Source organism: Microtus pennsylvanicus, chromosome 12, assembly GCF_037038515.1.
Source record: "Microtus pennsylvanicus isolate mMicPen1 chromosome 12, mMicPen1.hap1, whole genome shotgun sequence".
Classification (NCBI taxonomy): domain Eukaryota; kingdom Metazoa; phylum Chordata; class Mammalia; order Rodentia; family Cricetidae; genus Microtus; species Microtus pennsylvanicus.
Window position 1 is genome coordinate 63,361,270 of NC_134590.1, and position 22,229 is coordinate 63,383,498.

Consider the following 22,229-nt stretch of genomic DNA (forward strand, 5'->3'; position numbering starts at 1 on the left):
GAAAACAGGGCTGGCATTCCAGACACAGTGCTCAATGGTTGGGCACGCTGCCCTCCAATGAACTACATAGTTTGCCGCTCTGGGCCAGGTCCACCCTTAAGGTAGAGTCGCGGCTGCCTACACCATCTGCGACTAGGATAGTGGGGTCTGCAGGGGCTCGGCCCTCGCGCTGGTGACTCAAGCAGAGAAGGCGGCATCAGAGTCCAGATAACCTTGGAGGGGAAAAAGAGACCACTGAGTGTGCTGGCTACCAAGGGAGCTTTCGCAAGCCTTGCCTTCAAAGTTATGGGTTTAAATTACAAGCGGGCGCCCCGGGAGTATTGTGGAGGCGGGTAGGAGGTGCCGGTCCCGGACCAGATCTACGTCTTCCGCCTTCCGGCCCACACCAGCGATTTGGCCACGCCTGCCCACTTTGACTGGCAGTGGCGCGCACTGCCCAGTCTCCCGCCAATACTCCTTGGGCCCGCGAAGACGCAACCAATCAGAGACGCTGCAGCCACAGCACCAGCCTCCTGGAAGGCCGTCGGGGGCCGCCAGCTCCTTTCCACTTTAGTCGGGCTGTCGCATTTTTCCCGCCCTTCTGGGCGACTGCATCGGGCGTTGGAGTTTGGCGACTGCCTGCAGTTTCGAGGCTTAGGTCGGAGCCGGGTCCGCCAGCGGGGCGCTCAGAGCCGAGAAGGACTCCCCTACAGGGGGACGCCCGATGGTTTCGTCCGACCCCGCGCGCGCGCGGGAGTTGCCGAGGGGCGGGGCCGCTGCGCTCTTAAGGGCGGTTGGGCAGGGCTAGCTCAGACCTCGTCAGCGCCGTCGCCGGGGGAGGTCAGTGCTCGTGAACGGCTCTCCGGCCCTCTGCCGCCATGGCCTGCAGACCTCGAAGCCCACCCCGGTATGGAAGCCGCCGCGACGGCGGTGCAAGGTAAGCGGGCGTGCGGTCTACAAATCCTCCGTATCGGGTTGTCTGTGAGGCTGGGGTCCCTGAACCACCCGGGCTTGTGGGGCCCCGCCCACTGACTGCAGTCTGTGTCCTCAGCCCGCGGTCCCCTGCGAGATGGAGCCTCGGACGGAAGCGCAGAGCGGACGGAGGGGACCGGAAGCCCGAGGACTCCGAGGAAAGCGAGCGCCAGATTGCGGACCGTCGACCTGAAAGGTGAGCCCTGGCCGGGTGGAAACTGGTTGGTCACTCGGTGGGTCTGGAGGAGGGCCAAGGGACCCTCATCCCATTGCACTCGCTTTTTAGACGTTGGGATAATTTAGGTGCCTCTGGGTTATTTTCATTTTTACTCAGTTCTCGAAGCATCTTGGCAGCAAAACTGGTTTTATCCGGAGTCAGGGAGCCTTTATAGTCTTCGCGCATAGTGTCAGGCACTACTATTTGAACACCTTGTTAAAATGTTTCGACACCCGCCGTGTGTGTGTGCGCACACACACACACGGGCGACAGAGACAGAAAAAAAATTAGGTTTTAATACCTGAGTGAAAGCTAGATGCAAACCAAAGTTGAATTCCGGGATTACTCATTCTTTGCGATGTACCTAGGTCCCTTCCATCTGATAAGCTTTTGCCATGGGGTTTTGGTGTTTTGTTTGTTTTTAAAGTGAGGCCCTGCTGAAATCAACGAGGTCTCTCGGTAGCCTCAAAGAGGTGTGCCAACAAGTCAAATAGTAATTTAGAGACACCAGGAGTGTCTGAAGAGTAAGCTGCTTATGTGGTCTGCTCAGGGAAGTGCTGTCTGGGGGAACCTTTGTGTGATGACTGAAGAGGAAAGTGATCTCAGAGTTTGGACCATGCTTTTCTGTAGGGATAGATGCCCTCTAGCCAGCTGACTAGAAGGGAAGATGAGAACAGGGCTGCTGAGCCCAGTGAAGGGACGTGAGGGTGGTGTGGAATTCAGACTTCTGAATACACAGGCAGTGCTGATCGAGGACAGAGAAGGCAGATCCGGGGCTGGAGAGATGGCTCAGCAGGTACGAACACTGGCTGCACTTCCAGAGAAACTGGGTTCAATTCCCAGCACCCACATGGCAGCTCATAACTGCCTATAACTCCAGTTTTCAGGGGATCTGGCATCTTCACACAGACATACATGCAGGCGAGACATGAGTACTTATGAAATAAAAATAATTTATTTGAAAAAGAGTCAGACTGTTTGAAACACTTGACCACCTCTGATTCCAGTCAATCTCCAGGGTAGCTTCAGCCGTGGGTGGGCAGATCTCTCTTGGGAGGGAATCTGCTTAAGTTTGGGGAGGCTGTCAGGTGTAATGAGTTACCAGCACATGCTTGAAGATTGTGGATTAGTTCTGGGAGTATAGCAGAGGACAGCCCTAAGGTAGGTAAAGGGGGAGTTGACACTCTTTATGTATCTAATCCCAGTAGTGCTCAGGCAGTAGAAGCAAGAGGATCAAAAGTTCAAGGTCTGTCTTTGTTGAATAGTGAATTTGAGACTAGCCTGGGCTATCTTGTCTTATTGAAAACAGAAAACCTTATTGAGATGATTTGAGCCCTGTCATGGTCTCAGTTATCTGAAGACAAAATGTTAGGTTATTTATTAAAGAAAAGTCTGTCCTGGAACTCAGTAGGTAGATCAGGCTGGCCTTGAGTTTGGGTCCACCTGCCTCTCAAGTGTTAGGATTAAAGGCATGTGCTGCTATCCCAAACTAGATTTATTTATGTATATGAGTGTTTTGTCATATAAAGTATATAACGTGTGTCTGGTGCCTGTGGTTTCTCCAGGCATTGGATCCCCTGAAATGGGATTTATGGGTGATTGTGAGTTGTCGTGTGTGTGCTGAACCATGTCCTCTAAAAAAGAACAATAAGCATTCTTAGTTGCTGAGCCATCTACAGCCCCAAAAGTTAGAATCCTAAATTCTCTAGGTCATGGTATCAGGACCCCTGGTTCATAGGTCACCACTTGTCCACTTCATTGTATCAGTGGCAGGAATGCTTCTGCTCATTGGCCTTTGTATTTGTTTTTTTTTAAAGAGATTTGTTTATTCATGTATTTTATGTGTATGAATGCTCTTCATGAGCACCAGATGATCCTACTATAGACGGTTGTAAGCCACCATGTGGTTGCTGGAAACTGAACTCAGAACCTCTGGACGAGCAGCCAGTGCTCTTAACCACTTAAACCATCACTCCAGCTCCTTGGTTTGTTTTTGAGACAGTGTTTCTCTGTGTAGCCTTGACTGTCCTAGAACTCTGTGCACCACCACTGCCTGTCATGGTAGGCTAATTCTTAGTAAAATAAAAGTTAGAGCTGCCAGGCATGATGGCACATGACTTTAACTCCAGCACTTGAGAAACAGAGGCAGTAGGCTGAGTTCAAGACCAGCCTGGTGATCCTGTCTCAAAAAAAAAAAAATTATATCCACAAGACTCTTTCTCACCTTTTCCACATTGTAATTATGGTATCTATAAGTGTTGTGAGTCTTGTGTATCTGTAAGGTAAACCTCATCTGTTTTGTTGGAGTCTCACTGGATTGGTCACAGTGTTTAGCATTATGCATTTTGTTATTTGGAATCTTAAAAATACATAATAATGGGCTCAGAGGTTAAGAGCACAGGCTGTTTTTCCTGAGGTCCTGAGTTCAATTCCCAGCAACCACATGGTGGCTCACAACCATCTGTAATGAAATCTGGTGCCCTCTTCTGGCCTGCAGGCAGAACTTGGTATACATGCTTTTAATCCTGACACTCAGGTAGCAGAGGCAGGTGGATCTCTGCAAGTTCAAGGCCAGCCTGGTCTATAGAGTGAGTTCCAGGACTGTTATGCAGAGAAACTGTCTCAAAAAGGAAAAAAAAAATTCTATAATACCTCCTTTACAGCTAGCACAGTGGAGCCAGGTATCGTCACTAACACCTATCTTTCCAGCACTTACGAGATAGCTGAGGCAGGAGAGTTTTCAAGACTATATGATGAGACTGTTTTCAGAACAAAAAGTCAAGTTCCGAAGCAGGTACTCTTCTTGGTACTGACCATTTACCTCTCCTGCTTTCTCAGTAGACGGGGCCCATAATCCAGCACTGACTCAGTGAGTGGGTAGCTGTCTGATGTCCAGAAGACTGAGAAATTGCCTAAACTCAGCTGTTTCCTTGCCAAAGCAGCGTCATACTCTTTCCTCAGAAACTGAGATAAAGTACTCATTTAAATGCATTTTCCCTTCATTGTAGCTTTACAACTCCTGAAGGCCCTAAGCCCCGTTCTAGATGTTCTGACTGGGCAAGTGCAGTTGAAGAAGATGAAATGAGGACCAGAGTTAACAAAGAGATTGCAAGGTACACATTTTAGTATTTTGTGTGTCTTTTTCAATTTCGTTATTCATAGAATGTCTTAAAATAATGTTTCTTAAAAATCTGCTCTTTATCAGATGGTGGTGGCACACCTTTAATCCCAGCACTCGGGACCGGGCAGGCGGATCTCTGAGTTCAAGGCCAACCTGGTCTGCAAGAGCTAGTTCCTGTACAGTTAAGCGCAGAGAAACCCTGTCTCCAAAAACCAAAACAAAGCAAACTAACAAAATCTGCTCTAGGAATTGTATTGTTGCTCTGTGGTGTAATGAGTTTACCTAGCATGATGAATCCCTGAGTTTATTGAAAATCTAGTTCTTAGACTAGCATAGCATCTCTGGGGAACTTGTTAGAAATAAGTATTTGAGGCTGGGTGATGGTGGCACATGACTTTAATCCTGGCACTTGGGAGGCAAAGGCAGGCAGATCTGAGTTCAAGGTCAGCCTAGTCTAAAAATTAAGTTCCAGGATTGATTCCTTAGCTATTGAGAAACCATGTCTCAAATACCACCACCACGGGGAGGGGGGGGGAGATTTGCAGACTCCTTGACCTACTGATGGGTAGGGCCCAGGGTTGTCTGTTTGTTTGTTTTGTGTCTGTGAGATGCCCTTCTAAATGAGTGCTTCTTAGTTTGAGATCCACCGCTGTCTTCATGGAAACGGGAGGTGCTATGGATTGCGGTGATGGGTGCTTTCTCTTCGTGTTCATATGTGGCTGTGTGAGTGAGTGCAAGTGTGTGCACGTGAGCATATGTTAAGTCAGAGGTTGCTGTCATGTGTCTTCCTCAAATTGCTCTCTAACAGAGCTGCTCTTACTGAACTCAAAACTTGATAAACTGGGGATCCCATGTGTCTGCCTTTCAAGCACTGGAATTAGGGGTGTACCACCACACCCACCCAGGATTTTATGCGGGTGGCGTGGACCCAAATTCTACTCCTCACATTTATGTGACGAAAACTCTCTATTCATGGATTTACCTCCCCAATTCTATTTTTTTTTTTTTTTTTTTTTTTTTTTTTTGGTTTTTCGAGACAGGGTTTCTCTGTGGCTTTGGAGCCTGTCCTGGAACTAGCTCTGTAGACCAGGCTGGTCTCGAACTCACAGAGATCCGCCTGCCTCTGCCTCCCGAGTGCTGGGATTAAAGGCGTGCGCCACCATCGCCCGGCTTACCTCCCCAATTCTAGAAGGCTTCTTTTTTTTTTTAAATTTCATTTAAATATTTATTTATTTATTATGTATACAATAGTCTGTGTATATGCTTGCAGGTCAGAAGAGGGCACCAGACCCCATTACAGATGGTTGTGAACCACCATGTGGTTGCTGGGAATTGAACTCAGTACCTTTGGAAGAGCAAGCAATGCTCTTAACTACTGAGCCACCTCTCCAGCCCGAGTCTGAGGTTCTTATTTCTAATACAGATTTTAAGTACAAGGGTTACTAGAAAGATGCTGGGAAAGAAAGTAAATATCCCAGAGTTTGAATATGGGCTTTTCAATAGAGTCATGCTTTGTTGTCTTTATGGTAGTCATATAGGATTTTGGTGACCTAGGATTATTTTCAAAGGATTGTTAAAGAATTTAAAAGATCATGGGTGGGGTGGGGTTTACTGAGGTGTACCTGACAGAATTTCAATTGATTGTGTAAAACTAAATGGGAGGTGGGGGAGATGGTTCAATGGATGGAATGTTTGCATAAGAATGAGGCCTAGAGTTGGAATCTCTAGCACCTGCATAAAAGCTGGGTGGGCATAGTGGCTTGCCTATAATCCTAGGACACTTGGGAAGCAGAAAATGAAATTCCCAGTGGCAACAGATGAGGCCCAGCAAATGACCTCCCAATGACCCAAGTTTATTTCCTGGGAGCTAGCTTCTACAGGTCCTCTTCACTCCCTTATGTTGATAGCACACTAGAACCCACACACAAACACAAGTAAAATGTGATAGACGCTAGCTGAACCTTGAGCTCTGGGTTCATGGAGAGACCTTGTGTCAGTAAAATAGAAAGTGCCTGGAAGATAGCTGGTAGACTCTACGGCTTAGTCTTGTTTATAAGATTTACAGAAATTAGCTGGGTGTAGTTGCACACACCTTTAAACCCAGCATTGGGGAAGCAGGTGGATAACTTGAGTTCAGGCCAGTCTGGTCTCTAGTAAGTTCCAGCATAGCCAGGGTTACCTTTAGAAGCTCTGTCACACACACACGCACACCCATAAAGAAAGAAAGAAAATAAATCCCAGAAAGTAGCTAGAAGCTGAGAGCTTACTAAAGGTTGTAGCACTTAAACCTTAATCCCAGTTTCTTATGTTTTTTTTTTTTTAATGGTTTGACCTCAAACTCTTGTTATTGAAGACAGTTTCATTATATCTTCTGAAATGGTATAAATGGAAATAGACTAGCTGGCATCAAAGCCAGACTAGGCAACTTATAGACTTTACCTTTAAAAAAAAGAAGAAGAAGAAGAAGAAAGGTAGGGCTAAGCTAGAGCTTAGTAAAGTGTTTGCCTTCCATATAGGGCATGAGTTAGGTCCCCAGAACCCTTGTAAAGAAGCCATGTGAAGTGGTACATGCTTGTAATCCCTGTACTGGGCAGGCAAAAGTAGGAGGATCTCTGAAGTTGCTGGCCACTCAGTCTAGCTGATCTAAGAAGCCCAAGGCCCATGAGAGACCTAGTACCAAAAACAAAGTGGGTGGGATGGCTCTTGAGTTTTTTGTTTTTTTAATTATTTATTTAGTATGTACGCAGTGTTCTGCTTGCAGGTAGACATGCAGGCCAGAAGAGGACACCAGATCTCATTACAGATGGTTGTGAGCCACCATGTGGGTTGCTAGGAATTAAACTCAGGACCTCTGGAAGAGCGGCCAGTGCTCTTAACCTCTAAACCAACTCTCCAGTCCGGCTCTTGAGATTTTATGGCCTCCATGAGCATGCACTGTATAAAAGGACAGACAGTTTTGGAGGTGTTTTATTTTGCTTGTTTTTTTTTTTTAATTAAGTTTTGAATTTTTTTTCCTGAAACACAAATTACAAAGGAATAGACTCAAACAAATAATGCTGGGCCAGTGAGATGGTTCAGTAAATAGAATTTGTGTCTAAGTCTGATGACATGAATTTGACTCTCAGAGCTCAGATAATGAAAGGAGAGAATTGGCTCTCACAAGTTGTTCTCTGACTTCTGCATGTGTACTGTGGCATGCATGCACAAACGCATAGTCTTTTTACAGTTTGTTTTTAAATTAGGCTAAAGTGAGGATGGCTTAGTGATTAAGAGCATTTAAATTGCTATTGCAGAGGACCCAGGTTTGGTTTCTAACACTCACATGGTAGCTCAGAATTCTGTTGTATATGGATGTTTTGCCTGTGTGTATGTCTCTGTGCCCTATGTGTGTGCTTAGTGTCCATAGAAGCAGAGGAGGGCATCCCATCTCCCTTGTGCTGGAGTTAGCCACCATGTGGATGCTGGAATAGAACCTGAGTCCTCTGGAAGAGCAGCCAAGTGGTCCTAACTGCTGAGACATGCATTGTCTCCAGTCCCCCCCCCCAAAAAAAAACATTTTTTAGAAATAGAAAAAAAGTAGTTCATCTCCTGTTCCATCTAACCCAGCCTCCTAAAGTTTTTAGTCAGGGGCTAATAAGCCCAGGCTAACCTCAGACTTAACAGTCTCCCATTCCCAAACTATGCTATGCAAGAAAAAGGCTTCGTTCTTGTTTTAGAGGCACTATTTTATTTATCTTTTTTTAAGTTTTCTGTTCATTGGTGTTTGAGGGAATCAGATCCACTGGAACTTGAATTACAGACAGCTGTGAACTGCCATGTGGTTGCAGGGAATTGAACCCAGGTCCTCTGGAAGAGCAGCCAGTGCTCTTAACCACTGAGCCCTCTCTCCAGCCCCTAGAGCACTAATTTTTGTTTATGTGTTCTATCCTTTTAAAAACAACAGTGTTTTATTTTGTTCTCAGATACAAGAGAAAACTACTCATAAATGATTTTGGAAGAGAGAGAAAGTCATCATCAGGAAGGTACGTGCTGAAACATTTTGAATTTGCCTGTGAAAATTTTAAGGGGCTTGTCCCAGTAACATTTACTGGTAGTTTTTTCTTTGCTGTTGTGTACTAGAAATTCCTATAGTATAGATTGGTTTTCGTAGGAGCCGTATCATTTGAAATCACTGTTGTGTGGCACAGTGATCTTACCAAGGCTTTCATTCTTTTCAGTTCTGATTCAAAGGAGTCTGTGTCTTCAGTACCAGCTGATGTGGAGACAGATGAAAGTGTCTTGATGAGAAGACAAAAGCAGATCAACTATGGGAAGAACACTATTGCCTATGATCGATATATTAAAGAGGTCCCCAGGTACTGTTGTCACATAGACCTGTCTTGTTCCTACCCAATAACATCGTACCTGTTAGACATACCTTCTAGGAAGTATTTAATAGCGACTTAAGAACTTAAGAAATCATTTTCATAGCTTTGACTATTAGATCATTTTAGCATTTTAAGGTACATAGATATTAAAATACACAATAGGAAGATAAATTCAAGTTATATATTTATTTAATTGGAGAGCTGGGCCTGATGATACTTTTATTTTTTTGTTTTTGTTTTAATTAACATGTTTTTGGAACTATGTTGTGGTGGCTTATGCTTTTAATCCCAGTCCTTGAGAGGCAGAGGTAGACTGATCTCTGAGTTCCAGGCCAGCCTGGTCTACAGAGTGCGTTCCAGGATAGCCAGGGCTACACAGAGGAAACCTGTCCGGGGGGGTGGGGGAGTTAATGTGTATAAATGTTTTGTCTGTGTGTATGCACAGTATACTATGTGCATGCCTGGTGCCTGCAGAAGCCAGATTAGGGTGTCAGATTCCCTAAAACTGTATTTAGATGTTTTTGAGCCACCATGAGGGTACTGAGAAGATTGTCTGCAAGAGTAACAGGTGCTCTTAACTACTGAGCCATCTTTTTTAGTGTATAATTACAGAAAAATTTGCCATTACTGTTTAAACAGCACATTCTTGCTTTTATTGTTCTCTTGAACAGGCACACAAAGGGATATAGTGGGTTTTGGGTTTTTGGGCAACATTAGGATTAAAACGTGATTTTTTTTTTTTCTAAAACGTGAGTTCCAAAGTAATAGTAAGATTCAAAGAGGTCTTTCTAAGTGACCTTGTTTACCATGCTCCTACCCCAGCCTCCTAAGTGCTGGGAATACCAGTTCATGCTTGGTTGATACTGCTTCTAGTGCTTTTTTTTTTTTCCTTTTTGCTCATTTAATAGAATCTCAGTGACTAGTGGGTGTGGTAATGCATGCCTTTTTTAATCTCAGAACTCAGAGACTCAAGGATCTCTGAGTTTGAGACCAGTTTGTATGTAGTGAGTGCATAGAGAGATCATGTCTCTTAAAAAATAAATAAATAAAAAGGAATCCAAGTTGTTAAATTTTAACCTCAAAGTGTGATTAGTCTTAGCTACTGTAGAGATACGAATGACTTGTACTAAGGCAATCTTATGCCCTACAGACACCTGCGACAACCTGGAATCCATCCTAGGACTCCTAACAAATTTAAGAAGTATAGTCGGCGGTCATGGGATCAGCAGATCAAACTCTGGAAGGTGGCTCTGCATTTTTGGGATCCTCCTGCTGAAGAAGGATGTGATTTGCAAGAAATGTATGTTTTTGTTGCTTTCTTTTTCTCTATCACAGTGGCAGATTATCCTGGAAGTTGTCAAGAAAATGGACAAACTAGCCTCCAGGTTTCGTTATATTGCACGGAGTTGTGGATGCCAGGGAAGAGCTCATTCCTTGTGCTGGATTTAGTCTTTTGGAGCCAGAAAACAGTTTAGGACACTAGCTGTGTGTGTGCAAGTCAGAGGACAACCGTGGATTTCAGTCCTTTTTGCCGTGTTTGAGACAGGGTCTTCTGTTATGTTTGTTACTGTGTGGGCCAGGTGGCCTGTGAGCTTTCTTTGATATGGATTTTGGGAATCCACAATTAGGACCTTATGCCACATAAACACTTTCCACTGAACCATCTCCCCAACCCTATTTGAGGGGTTTTGGTTGGATTTTTGAGATGGTGTCTCTGTATGGTCCTGTCTGTCCTGGAGCTTGAGGTTAGACCATGTGGGCCTTGAACTCCCATTCTCCTGAATGTTGAGATTAAAGGTGAGCACCACCATGGCCTGCCCCCATTTGACTCTGAAAGGTTCTTGGGTAGTCCAGGGCCCTCTTGCATGCTGGGCAAGCACTTTATATACTGAGCCACTACCATTTTTGGTGGTTTGATCAGGGTCTTAACTCTGTATCACAGGTTTAACTTGAAAAGGTTGAGGTGTTGAGGTATGGTACTACCATACTCAGCAGCATTCCTTTCTGCTCATCCCAGAAAATTGGTCTTGCTACTTTGCAAGAATGTTTACAGGGCCGGGTGGTAGTGGCATGTGCCTTTAATCCTAGCACTCGGGAGGCAGACACAGGCAGATCCAGTGAGTTCGAGGCCAGCCTGGTCTACATACAAAAGCTAGTTCCAGGACAGGACAGGCTCCAAAGCTACACAGAAACCCTGTCTCAAAAAACAAAACAAAAAAGAATGTTTACAGGGCCAGGAGTGAGTTCCAGCACAACCAGAGCTACACAGGAAACTTTGTCTCAAAAATAAAACAGTATATTTATAGGTGTGTATGAATAACAGCATAGATTGTCAGATTCTGGTCTTCTGAGAGCCAGGCAGGTCTTTCATATGTTGCTGTCAGCTTTCTATGTTGGGTTGATTGGTCTGGAATTAAATTTTGGCAAATGTGACTGAAAGTTGACCTTGGGTACAACTGTCATGTGGGTGGCGTTTGGTTTTAGTGAGCAAACTTTGAATTCTCATTTTCTGTTGGTAGCAGGTAACTGACATGCTTGTTAAATTTCATTTCTCAGACAACCTGTAGATCTTGGGGAAATGGAGACAGAATTCACAGAAAGCAGCTCTGAGTCCCAGACAAGTTCACAGGATAACTTTGTAAGTACTTCCTTCAGTTTTGTGTCTCATCTTGGGTGGTTTTTTGTTGTTGTTTTGTTTTGTGGCTTTTTTTTTCCTTTGTTTTTTCCCCTAGTTTTTAGATGGGGTCCCTAACTTTGGAGCCTGTGCTGGGAACTAGCTCTTGTAGACCAGGCTGGCCTTAAAGTCCCTAGTGCTGGTATTAAAGGTGTGTGCCTCCACCACCTGGCTTTTTCACTTGGGTGGTTTTTGGTTTTAGTTTTTTTGGTTTTGTTTTTGAGACAGGGTTTTTCTGTAGCTTTGAGCCTGTCCTGGAACTAACTTTTGTAGTCCAGGCTGGCCTTGAACTCAGAGATTCACCTGCCTCTGCCTCCGCCTCCTGAGTTCTGGGATTAAAGGTGTGCGCCACCACTGCCCGGCAGAAACGGGTTTTTATGACATTAGCAAACATTATCCTTCAAATACCAGGATTCAGAAAAGAGCTAGAGAGGTGACTGGCCTTGAACTCACCGTCTGCCTCTGCTTCTTGAGTGCTAGGATTAAAGGCATGCACTACCACTGCTCGGCATTCAGCTTGGGTGTTTTAAGTCACTCGAATACGTACAACTTTACATACTGAGGTTATAACTGAAGTTTGATTATGTTTATGAAAAGGGGACTTTTTCCCATTAAGAAATACCAAATTGATCACATTGGGTTCTGAGCATTTGACCTCAGTTGGGCTTTTGACTATTTCAAAAACCATGAGTTAGCCAGGTGGTGGTGGCATACATCTTTAATCCCAGGATTTTGAGATGTGAGTTCCAGGACAGCAAGATTTGTTAGAGAAACCCTGTCTTGAAAAAATAAAACAAAACAAAACCCATTGGTTATGACTGGGGATGGGGTGAAGGGTTAGACTATTTCAATCCTAGCATTTAGGAGGCAGAGGCATGCAGATCTCTAAGTTCGAGGCCAGCCTGGTCTTTGTAGTAATTGCCAGGCTGCCAGGATTATGCAGTGAGGGTTCCCCTGCTCTACCTCTAATAAACCGAGCTATACAGAATTGCCTTATCTCTGATTCAGTAGTTAATGACCTGGTACATTCATTCAGATATGTCTGTATTTATATAATTTATAATAAAAAGATCTCTTTATTTTTGTGGAGACCTTTCACTGTTTACATATGTAAATATCTAAGATCTGAAGTGGCAAAACATGAAAGACTCAGGCATAAGTTGTTCCTATGCTGTACTTGAATATATTTATACAAGGATGATTGCATTATCCTAACTCCCAGCTGTGCCACTCCAGGTACTCTCGGGTTTATTGTTCTTTTTTACGCTGTACAATGTGGTTGTGGCAAGCTGGGAGTAATATATACAATAAAATACACTAGAAGGGGCAAAATGATGCTGGTTTTCTTTGCTTTATCTTGCTGCTGGGCAAGCCGCAAGTGGGCTTGGAAACTTAAGAGGAAACCTGTGTGATGAGTTGATAGGTGTGATGGCCTCTGTTTTCTAGGATATGTATGCTGGCACACCCACCAAAGTCAGACATGTAGACTGCCAAGTGGAGGATGAGTTTGATTGGATGCTTGCTTAACTGAACCCTTGAAAGACTTCTCTGCCATGAGTTACCTGCCACCTGGTGGCAACTCTTGGAAATACTTGGCTCTGCCTGGCCATCTGGAAGACTGGCTAAGCATGAACTCTGTGCATTTGTATTTGTTTTCTCTGTTAAAGAGTTTATTTTCTCATGATAAATTGTTTTTATTGCCTTATTTTTATGTATGGTGAGTGTTACACATGTTTTAAATTGTAAATGAAGCTAAATTTGGTGAAGACTGAACCCTATTATCTCCCCCGTCCCCAAGTTAGACAACGGGATACTTTTTTTCCACAAGAACTTGAGACTTCAGTTGCCACTTTTTGATGGGTTGACAGTAAATTTTAACCTTGTGTTTATGGGACCAATCTCGAGTCAGCTGTCTTTATAGGTAAGTGATGAAGTATTCTCTCAGTCCAGTGACTTTGTAAAAACTTATTTTCTGGTCTTTTATCAATGTGAATGTAGTTTTCCCTCATAGTGCTCTGAACATAAATGTTAAGCTGTTATATTAGTGGGCTTTATGTAAGTTATATAGTGTTAATTTGGAACTTAAAAAAGCACTAGTGTGATGTAGGATCTCAGCATGTGCTCTGAGAGTTGAGGAAGAATTTTTTTTTTTATGATCAGTAAATTTACCATGTAATATTGCTGTAAATGATAATGTGTACAGATACTCTGTTCATGTATTCAGTTGTAAACTTGTCAATATTTGCATTTCTATTGCTTTTGTATGGAATGATAATTGCAAAAATAAAGATGTTTTAACTGATTTGTAACATTGCCCTATACTGTGTGGTGGGGTGGTCAGAGCAAGCTTTTCTTTTGTCCCTGAAGCACTTGCATGGCATATGGGAATGACATCTCCCTTTGGTGAGAGAACCATGTTCAGATCTGCTGGGTAGTGCCAAGTACAGACACTTGACCTGTTAAGTACCTACACATTTCATCTGTGAGGGGACTTTGTATGATGCTCTGGCATGGGACCTGGTTATATGTCAGTGTAGCTACTTGACATCTGACTACCTGTAGATTCTATTGTTGTAATAGGAGCAGCGGGGTGCTTCCCACCACCCAGCCACCCGCACAGCTAGCTTTACCTGAAATAATTACACGGAAACTATTCTTTTAAACACTGCCTGGCCCATTAGTTTTAGTTTCTTATTGGCTAGCTCTTACATATCGATCTAACCCATTTCTAATAATCTGTGTAGCTCCACGAGCTGGCTTACCAGGGAAGATCTTAACCTGTGGCTGTGTCGGGAGTGAGAATCATGGCGACTGCCTGACTCAGCTTCTTTCTCCCAGCATTCTGTGACAGCCACAGTAGATGACCTGAAGGCTATATTCTTTTTATAGTGGGTGTGAGACCATCTGTTTAGTGATCAGGTTGAGGTAAGTGAGTAGGGTGAGGTAGGGAACATGGGAATCGCCACTTTTCAGATGGCCTGATAGGTGGCATTTGAGTCAGACCAGCCTAAAATGTGGAGGCTAGGAGGACTTGGAACAATTAGTGAAAGCTGCTCATGCACTTGTTCCCTTGTGCTGGGTAACGCTGGGTGAAACAGATAAGGAACTATCTGTCTTGTTGGGGGTGGGGGGCAGTACTCCTGCCTTCTGCTCTGGATAGAATAGTTACTGAAATGCTCAGGACAGGCTTGTTGAACAGAGTGGGATCTGAGTAACTTCCTCTCATGATGGCAAACTGCTAAAATTAAAGGCATTCTAGAATACAGATTTTCTCTTAAAGGTAGATAGTGGCTTTAAGACTTGGAAAGTTGAGACCTCTCTAAACCATAATACTGCTGATCTTACAAACCTGTTTGTTCCCCAACAGGAGCCAAAAAAAGATGGCATCTTTTCAAGAGGACATACATGTACTCAAAAGCTAAACTCTTGAAAGTTTGGCAGAAACATATGATAGGCTGAACAGGCAGTGGAAATAAATTTAGCCTTTTGGGCCCTTGGGATCTTGCAAACAGGAAACAGGCTCAAGAATCCAGTGGCATGTTGATGGTACACACTTTTTTTTTTTTTCCGAGACTGGGTTTCTCTGTAGCTTTTGGTGCCCGTCCTGGAACTAGCTCTTATAGACTAGGCTGGCCTCGAACTCACAGAGACCAGAGAACTCCCTGCTTCTGCCTCCCAGTGCTGGGATTAAAGGCGTGCGCCACCACCGCCTGGCGATGGTACACACTTTTTTGGTGTTTTTCGAGACGGGTTCTCTGTAGCCCTGGCTGTCCTGAACTCACTCTGTAGACCAGGCTAGCCTTGAATTCACAGAGATCCACCTGCCTCAGCCTCCCAAGTGCTGAGATTAAAGGTATGCGTGGTGCAGGTGGATCTCTGAGTTCATGGCCAGTCTGATCTACAGATCGAGTTTCAGGACAGCCAGGACTACACTACACAGAGAAACCCTGTCTTGAAAAAACCAAAAAAAAAAAAAAAAATCTAAAAGTACAGAGGTTATTCTCCATGGGTTAGAAGGATAATTTTGAGGGTGGACCCAGCAACCTAGAGGACAAAGCCAGGAGCCTAGAGTCTGGCCCTGGGGGGATAGAGATGAGATCTACTTGGGACTGCTTACGTGGCATGTGCTGATGGGATTTCAAGACTGCAGCATTGCTGTGAACTGGCTACCAGAGAGCATGTTCTCTTCTAGTATGCAAGCAGTGGATGATGGAAGTGAGTAACTGGGTTTTTACCTGGTCCAGGATCACAGCAGTCCATACCTGTGACTTGCTGCATTCCCACCTGGTGACCAGCAAGCCTCAGCAGTGTGATTTGCTGAATGGGATGGGCAGCCAGGAAAGCCTGGAGCGCAGGGAACGATTCAGACTCAGGTTTGGCAGTGCCTGAAGCTACTAGACCTTGCCATAAGTTCTAAAAATGCCGTTTTTTATTTTTTTGTTTTTTTCGAGACAGGGTTTCTCTGTGTAGCTTTGGTACCTGTCCTGGAACTAGCTCTTGTAGACCAGGCTGGCCTTGAACTCTGCCTCTGCCTCCTGAGTGCTGGAATTAAAGGTGTGTGCCACCACCACCTGGCAACTGGGTCTTTTGTTTTTTGAGACACGATTTTCCTAGATAGCTCCGACTGGCCTGGATCTTACTGTACAGATCAGGTTGACCTCAAACTCACAGCAGTCCACCTCCCACCTCCATAAAGGCTCTACATCTGGCTCTAAATTTTTCAAATGCTCTTAACACAGCAAGAAAATCCATCTTCAAACTTCAGGTCTTGCCCCTCAATGCTGGTAATATAGTCTAATATTTTCTATATGAATTTTTATTTGAATAACCAGTTAGCTAGGGACTGAGTTACGTTCTAATTTATTTGTGTGTGTGTATTCCGAAAATATGCGTTATTGTGTGCATGTGGAGGTCAGAGAAAAGCTTTCAGGAGTTGGTTCTCTCCTTCCTCTCTGGATTCTGGGGGACAGAACTGAGGTCATCAGGTCAGGCCTGAGCAACATGTGCTATTACAGGCTGAGCCATCTCCCTGGCCCTAGTCGTCCTGGCTCTTCAACATAGAGCCAAGAAGTGTCAGAACTAAATTAAGTTGGTCCCAGCATGATTAATTCTTCACAATTCCAGGCTGATTGCTATCTTGTCTCTCTGTGTCTCCGGGTAGACGGGTCAGCTTATCGGGGTTGTCATCCCACAGCCTCAGGCTGGCTTTTTTTTTATTGTGAAGCTGTCCTTGTTTCTGGCTGCTGTCAGGATCCTGCCTTTTTAGCAACTGCTGAATTGCTAACCTCTTTGTGTCTTTGGGAAGCTGTCTGTTGAGACTCCTCAGTGAGTCACCCGCTCTCTGCTGGTACCTAAGGAGTTTCCGAGCTCATGGGCCCAGGATCCTCTCCCCATCATGGCAGATCTAACTGGTCTATGGGACCATCATTATAACTGGGCAAATGACATCCCTTGTAAATTGGCATGTGGGCTTGTCTACTTTAAATCTGCCCTGGTATAATCTGCATAACTCAATATACTTAAGAATGCTGAGGCTTTTTTCTTTGTTGTTTTAAACTTTTATTACTTCATGTGTATGGGTATTTGCGTGCGTGCATGTGTACCATGTGGAGGACAGGAGGGCATCAGCTCCCCTGGGACTAGAGTTAGAGATGGTTGTGAGCTGCCATGTGGGTCCTCTGCAAGAGCAGCCACTGCTCTTAACTGTTGAGCCATCTTTCCAGCCCCTGCTGTTTGGTTTTTAACTTGCTGACTTTAGATGTAAGCCACTTTATAAAAGTCATACTTTGCAGATGCATTAGAGCAGAGCAGAGCTCTTGGGAGGTGGAAGCAGGAGAACCTGGAGATCAGGAGGTCTAGGTTAGTTTCAGATACATGAGACCCTAGCTCAATAAAACAACAAAGATATCTTGATATTTTCAGGGGGGAAAAATCCTTTCTCTGGGTAGGAGTGAGTGCAGGAAGAAAAGCTTCAAATATGGGTCTCTAAGGACTTGATAGCTGAGGGCCCAACACTGGCCCTCATTAGTGTCTGCATTCTCCACATCTTTAATGTGCTTCTTCCTCATAGAGACCCTGGTGCTATGAGCGCTCACTGTCCAGTCTGAGGTAATGTGCTAACCAATCACAGTCAGTGGGCTTCCATGTTTGTATACGTGGTTGTTCGTGTGCAATAAAGCAGACTCCTGTTCCCTGAACCCGTCTCTAGTATGGTTTATCACATTCTATACATGGTAGTTCATGTGCAATAAAGCAGACTCTTGTTCCCTGAACCTGTCTCTGGTATGGTTTATCTCTGTGCCCTTTATGAACCCATGGCATTGCTGTCTTGTCCAGGATGCCCTGGTAACCAGCACCCATACAGACCTGGGTAAGGGTGGTCTCCAGGGGTGACAGCAAAGAGTAAGTGTTGTGGAAATTGTGTTGTGTTACATTTGTGCTATGGAATATTTGTTATAATGATGCAAAGATGTGGATGTGTTGCTTTTTTTTTTTTTTTTTAGCGTTTTCAAGACGGTTTCTCTGTAGCATTGGAGCCTGTCCTGGAACTAGCTCTTGTAGACCAGGCTGGCCTCGAACTCACAGAGATCTGCCTGCCTCTGCCTCCCGAGTGCTGGGATTAAAGGCATATGCCACCACTGCCTGGCATATGTGTTGTATTCTTTTATGTTGCATTTGTTTAACTCTGTGAAGCTGCGATACTATGCCTTGCTAAAACACCTTTCTGGTCTAATAAAAAGCTGAACTGGATAGCAAGGCAGGAGAAAGGATAGGTGGGGCTGGCAGGCAGACAGAATAAATAGGAGAAATCTGGGAAGAAGAGGAGGAAGAGAATAAGGAGAGGAGGATACCAGGGGTCAGCCATGGAGTCAGTGAAAGTAAGATACACACAAGTAAGAAAAGGAAAAAGCCTAGAGGCAAAAGGTAGATGGATAATTTTTCTCTCCTCTCCTCTCCTCTCCTCCCCTCCCCTTCCCTCCCCTCTCCTCCCCTCCCCTTTCCTCCCCTCCCCTCTCCTTTTCTTCTCTGGCTTTTCAAGACAGAGTTTCTCTGTAGCTTTGGAGCCTATCTTGGGACTTGCTCTATAGACCAGGCTGGCCTCACACTCACAGAGATCACCTTAGATGGGACAATTTAAGAAAAGCTGGCAAGAAACAAGCCAAACTGAGGCTGGCATTCATAAGTAGTAAGTAGTAGCTTCTGTGTGTGATTTATTTGGGAGCTGGGTGGCAGGTACCCCAAAAGAGTAAAACAACCAACAAGTAAGAGCAAATTGATTGTAGTGCCATCTCTGTTGCTTTGCCAAGGCTGGGGAGTGCCTAAGTCTGCACAGAGAGAATCTGGTCACCCAGACTGGAACCTCCAGGGGTCCTGTGTGAATTCCGGAGTATAAGCTACCTACTTTTGGGTAGCAAATTATAATACATAATGGCCTGCAGGAATATTGGTCCCCTCGGCATGTGTCAGGAGTCTCTGGTAGCTTCTTGGGTTGTGTGCAGGCTGTTGGCTGAGGCTACACTCTTGTCTGAAGTGAGAACTCCAGATTTGAGCCTGAGGTCCCCTCCAATCCTCACAGAGGCAGGGGGGAGATTGTGTCCCAAAGATGTACAGTGCCATGTGTCCTGTCATCTCTGTAGTTAGTAGCAAACCATTTCCAGTCCTACCTAGGAGGTAGGATGTTAGGTGTTTTAGATGTCAGCCTATACCAGATCCCCTTGGGCTGGTTGGCAGGTTCCTAAGCTTTCTGGAAATCTCCCATCACATCTAGAAGGCAGCTGGCTTTCCTGCCACTGAAGACATCCTAGAGAGAGGACGAGCGTCTCTAGTACTCCCTGGAACAGTTTGACTTCTCACCAGTCGTCTGGAGACAAGAATTCCACATAAACACTATGCAAGCTTTTCCTGGGTCTGTTGCCAGCAGACAGCACCTTAGGTGTTAGGGTAAACAGACCTTGCACTGCCCCCTACCATCCGTTCTCATCCAAACCAGGGATCAGGACTACGTGGTCATTTCTCAATCTCCAGGTACTTTATTTTATTATTTTATTTTCTGTACATTGGTGTTTTGCCTGCATGTATGTCTGTGAGGGTATCACAAGCCCTGGAACTGGAGTTACAGTTTTGTGCTGCCATGGCCATGGGAATTGAACCTGGTCCTCTGGAAGAGCAGCCTTGCTCTTAACTGCTGAGCCATCTCTTCAGCCTCCAGGTTCTTGAAGAAAACCAGCATCTACATGAGGGCTCACAACCATCTTAACTCTAGTTCCAGGGAATCTATTGCCCTCTCCATACTAGGTGGTAGTCCCTCATGTACTACTCTGAGTCTGTGCTACACCCTCTCCATCCTCCATTGAACCCGGGGACGACATCAGGGGTCTCTGATCCCTGAGTGGTCTAGACACCTGGAATGAATATTAAAGGAGGGAGGAGAGGAAGTCCTCCTGTGGAGGTCGTGTCTCTCACCAGGGCCTGGTAGCCTCCAGTCCTTTTGGAGCTGAGGCAGGGCCTCTCCTGTGGTTCTGCAGTTGAGAATGCTGTGTGACTGCCCTGACTTGAAGTCTCTATGTATCCCCTGAACCTACCTTTATAACCCCCTGCCTGACCTATCTCTCCTGGGTGTTCTTGGATATCCAGAATTTTAGTGAAATGCTAAAAGATATTCAAAAGGGGCTGGAGAGATGGCTCAGTGGTTAAGAGCATTGCCTGCTCTTCCAAAGGTCCTGAGTTCAATTCCCGGCAACCACATCGTGGCTCACAACTATCTGTATTGAGGTCTGGTGCCCTTTTCTGGCCTGCAGATATACACACAGACAGAATATTGTATACGTAATAAATATTTAAAATAAATAAATAAAGCTCCCAACTAAATTAAAAAAAAAAGAAAGATATTCAAAAGTCTTTTGATCTTGTAACCGAGGCCTTATTTGGTGTGTTACTTCTCTGGTTACTGTGACAAAATATCAGACAGAAACTATTTAAAAGAGAAGAGATGGCTCAACAGGTAAGAGCACTGGCTGCTCAGCCAGAGGACTGGAGTTCAATTCCCAGCACTTCCATGGCGGTTCATAGCTGTTTATAACTGTTGTATTAGTCAGGGTCCTGTGGTGGAATAGAACTAATAGAATGAATGAATGAATGAATGTATCTACCTGTCATCTATCTGGGGTTTATTAGAATGGCTTATAGGCTATGGTCTAGCTAGACTCAAAATGGCTGTTTATCAATGAAAGGCCCAAGAGTCCAGTAATAGTCCAGTAATAGTTGAGTCTACAAGGCTGGATGTTTCAGCTGGTCTTCAGTATACACCAGAATTCCAAAGAAGTAAGCTCTAATGCTAGTGAAGGGATGAACTTCATCGAGAGCAAGCAGGCAAAGAGAGAACAAGCTTCCTTCCTCCATGTCCTTTATATAGGCTGCCGGCAGAAGGTGTGGCCCAGATTAATGGTGGATCTTCCCACCTCCAAAGATCTTGATTAAAAGTGGGTCTTCCCACTTCAAATAATTAAGGACAAAAATCCCTCACAACCCAGATGCTCAGGTTTTAGTTAGTTCCAGATGTGGTCAAGTTGACAACTAAGAACTGTCATCACTACCCATGAAATACATAAATAAATCTTTAAAAAAAGATTATCTTGGCTCACAATTCAGAGGGTAATCTTTCATGGCAGGGTAGGAATGGTGGCTGGATGAGCACTGTCCTTGTCAGGTGGCACTTGTCAATAGCTTGTTCACATCTCTGCAGATCCTGAAGTAGACACTAGGTCAGAACTGGGCTGTATAGCCTTCAAGTATTGTCTATGTATGCCAGCTAGGTCACATGTTCTAAAGTTCCCACAGCCTCCAAAAGCATGACCAGCTGGGGACCACATGCTAAGCACAATCCTGTAGGGATCGTTTTTAAATTCATATTGTGTTTGGGGAGGGGGAATTAGCAGGTGTAGTTAAGGAGCTTGAGTTACTCAAATGGTCCTTAAATCCAGTAACCACTATCCTTAAAAAATACCAAAAGGGCTAGAGAGTTGGCTCAACAGTTAAGAGTACTTGTTGCTCTTTCAGAGGACTCAGATGGTAAGATTTTTCAGCACCCAAACGGTGGCTTACAACCATGTGTAACTCCAGTGCAAAGGGTCTGACACCCTCTTCTGATCTCCGCAAGTGCATTGTATTCGTGTGGTCTGCTGACATACATGTAGGCAAAACACTCATACACATAAAATAATAAATTTAAAAAATTAAAAAATACCCCAAAAGTAGAAAATGAATACCAAAGAAGAGAAACAGAGCCACAGAGGAGAGGAGCCTGTGACCGGAGTGTGACATGGACAGGAAGCTTGAAGAGGCAGAAGGACCCTCCCAGAACCTTCGGAGGGGGTACAGACCTGTGGAGAGGCAGAAGGACCCTCCCAGAACCTTTGGAGGGGGTACAGACCTGTAGAGAGGCAGAAGGACCCTCCCAGAACCTTCGGAGGGGGTACAGACCTGTGGAGAGGCAGAAGGATCCTCCCAGAACCTTCGGAGGGGGTACAGACCGGTGGAGAGGCAGAAGGACCCTCCCAGAACCTTCGGAGGGGGTACAGACCTGTGGAGAGGCAGAAGGACCCTCCCAGAACCTTCGGAGGGGGTACAGACCTGTGGAGAGGCAGAAGGACCCTCCCAGAACCCTTGGAGGGGGTACAGACCTGTAGAGAGACAGAAGGACCTTCCCAGAACCTTTTTAATTTTTTGAGATTGGGATCTTACTCCATAGCTAAGGCTGGCCTTGAACTTACAGCTTTCCTCAGCCTCTGGAATGTAGTGAGTCCATGCACCATCACATTTAGTGATTGTTTCTGTTGTGTTGAGAGATGCCTGCTTGTAGCAGATTATGTGCCAAATACAGAAAAATAATAAAGGGTTGGA

The 22,229-nt window shown here is 44.8% G+C and overlaps 1 protein-coding gene across 2 annotated transcripts; it reads left to right on the forward strand.

Annotated features, from left to right (window-relative positions):
* Window positions 1-408: 408 nt before the first annotated feature.
* On the forward strand, window positions 409-13,641 carry Slbp (stem-loop histone mRNA binding protein). 2 transcript variants are annotated; one of them, XM_075943965.1, is made up of 8 exons: window positions 409-916; window positions 1,031-1,147; window positions 4,177-4,281; window positions 8,252-8,311; window positions 8,507-8,644; window positions 9,807-9,956; window positions 11,213-11,294; window positions 12,777-13,641. In XM_075943965.1, the coding sequence occupies exons 1-8, from the start codon at window positions 858-860 to the stop codon at window positions 12,855-12,857; spliced, it is 792 nt and encodes a 263-aa protein (XP_075800080.1). In that variant the 5' UTR covers window positions 409-857; the 3' UTR covers window positions 12,858-13,641. The 2 variants fall into 2 exon arrangements, with proteins under 2 accessions (XP_075800080.1, XP_075800081.1); XM_075943966.1 differs by lacking the exon at window positions 4,177-4,281 and having other exon boundaries at window positions 751-916.
* The last annotated feature ends 8,588 nt before the right edge of the window (window positions 13,642-22,229 follow it).

Excerpts from the sequence above, each read along its gene's own strand:
- Slbp (XM_075943965.1), top strand. The coding sequence starts at position 858 with ATGGCCTGCAGACCTCGAAGCCCACCCCGGTATGGAAGCCGCCGCGAC. Across the intron at positions 917-1,030 it reads CGCCGCGACGGCGGTGCAAG|CCCGCGGTCCCCTGCGAGAT; the intron begins GTAAGCGGGCGT and ends CTGTGTCCTCAG. Across the intron at positions 8,312-8,506 it reads AGAAAGTCATCATCAGGAAG|TTCTGATTCAAAGGAGTCTG; the intron begins GTACGTGCTGAA and ends CATTCTTTTCAG.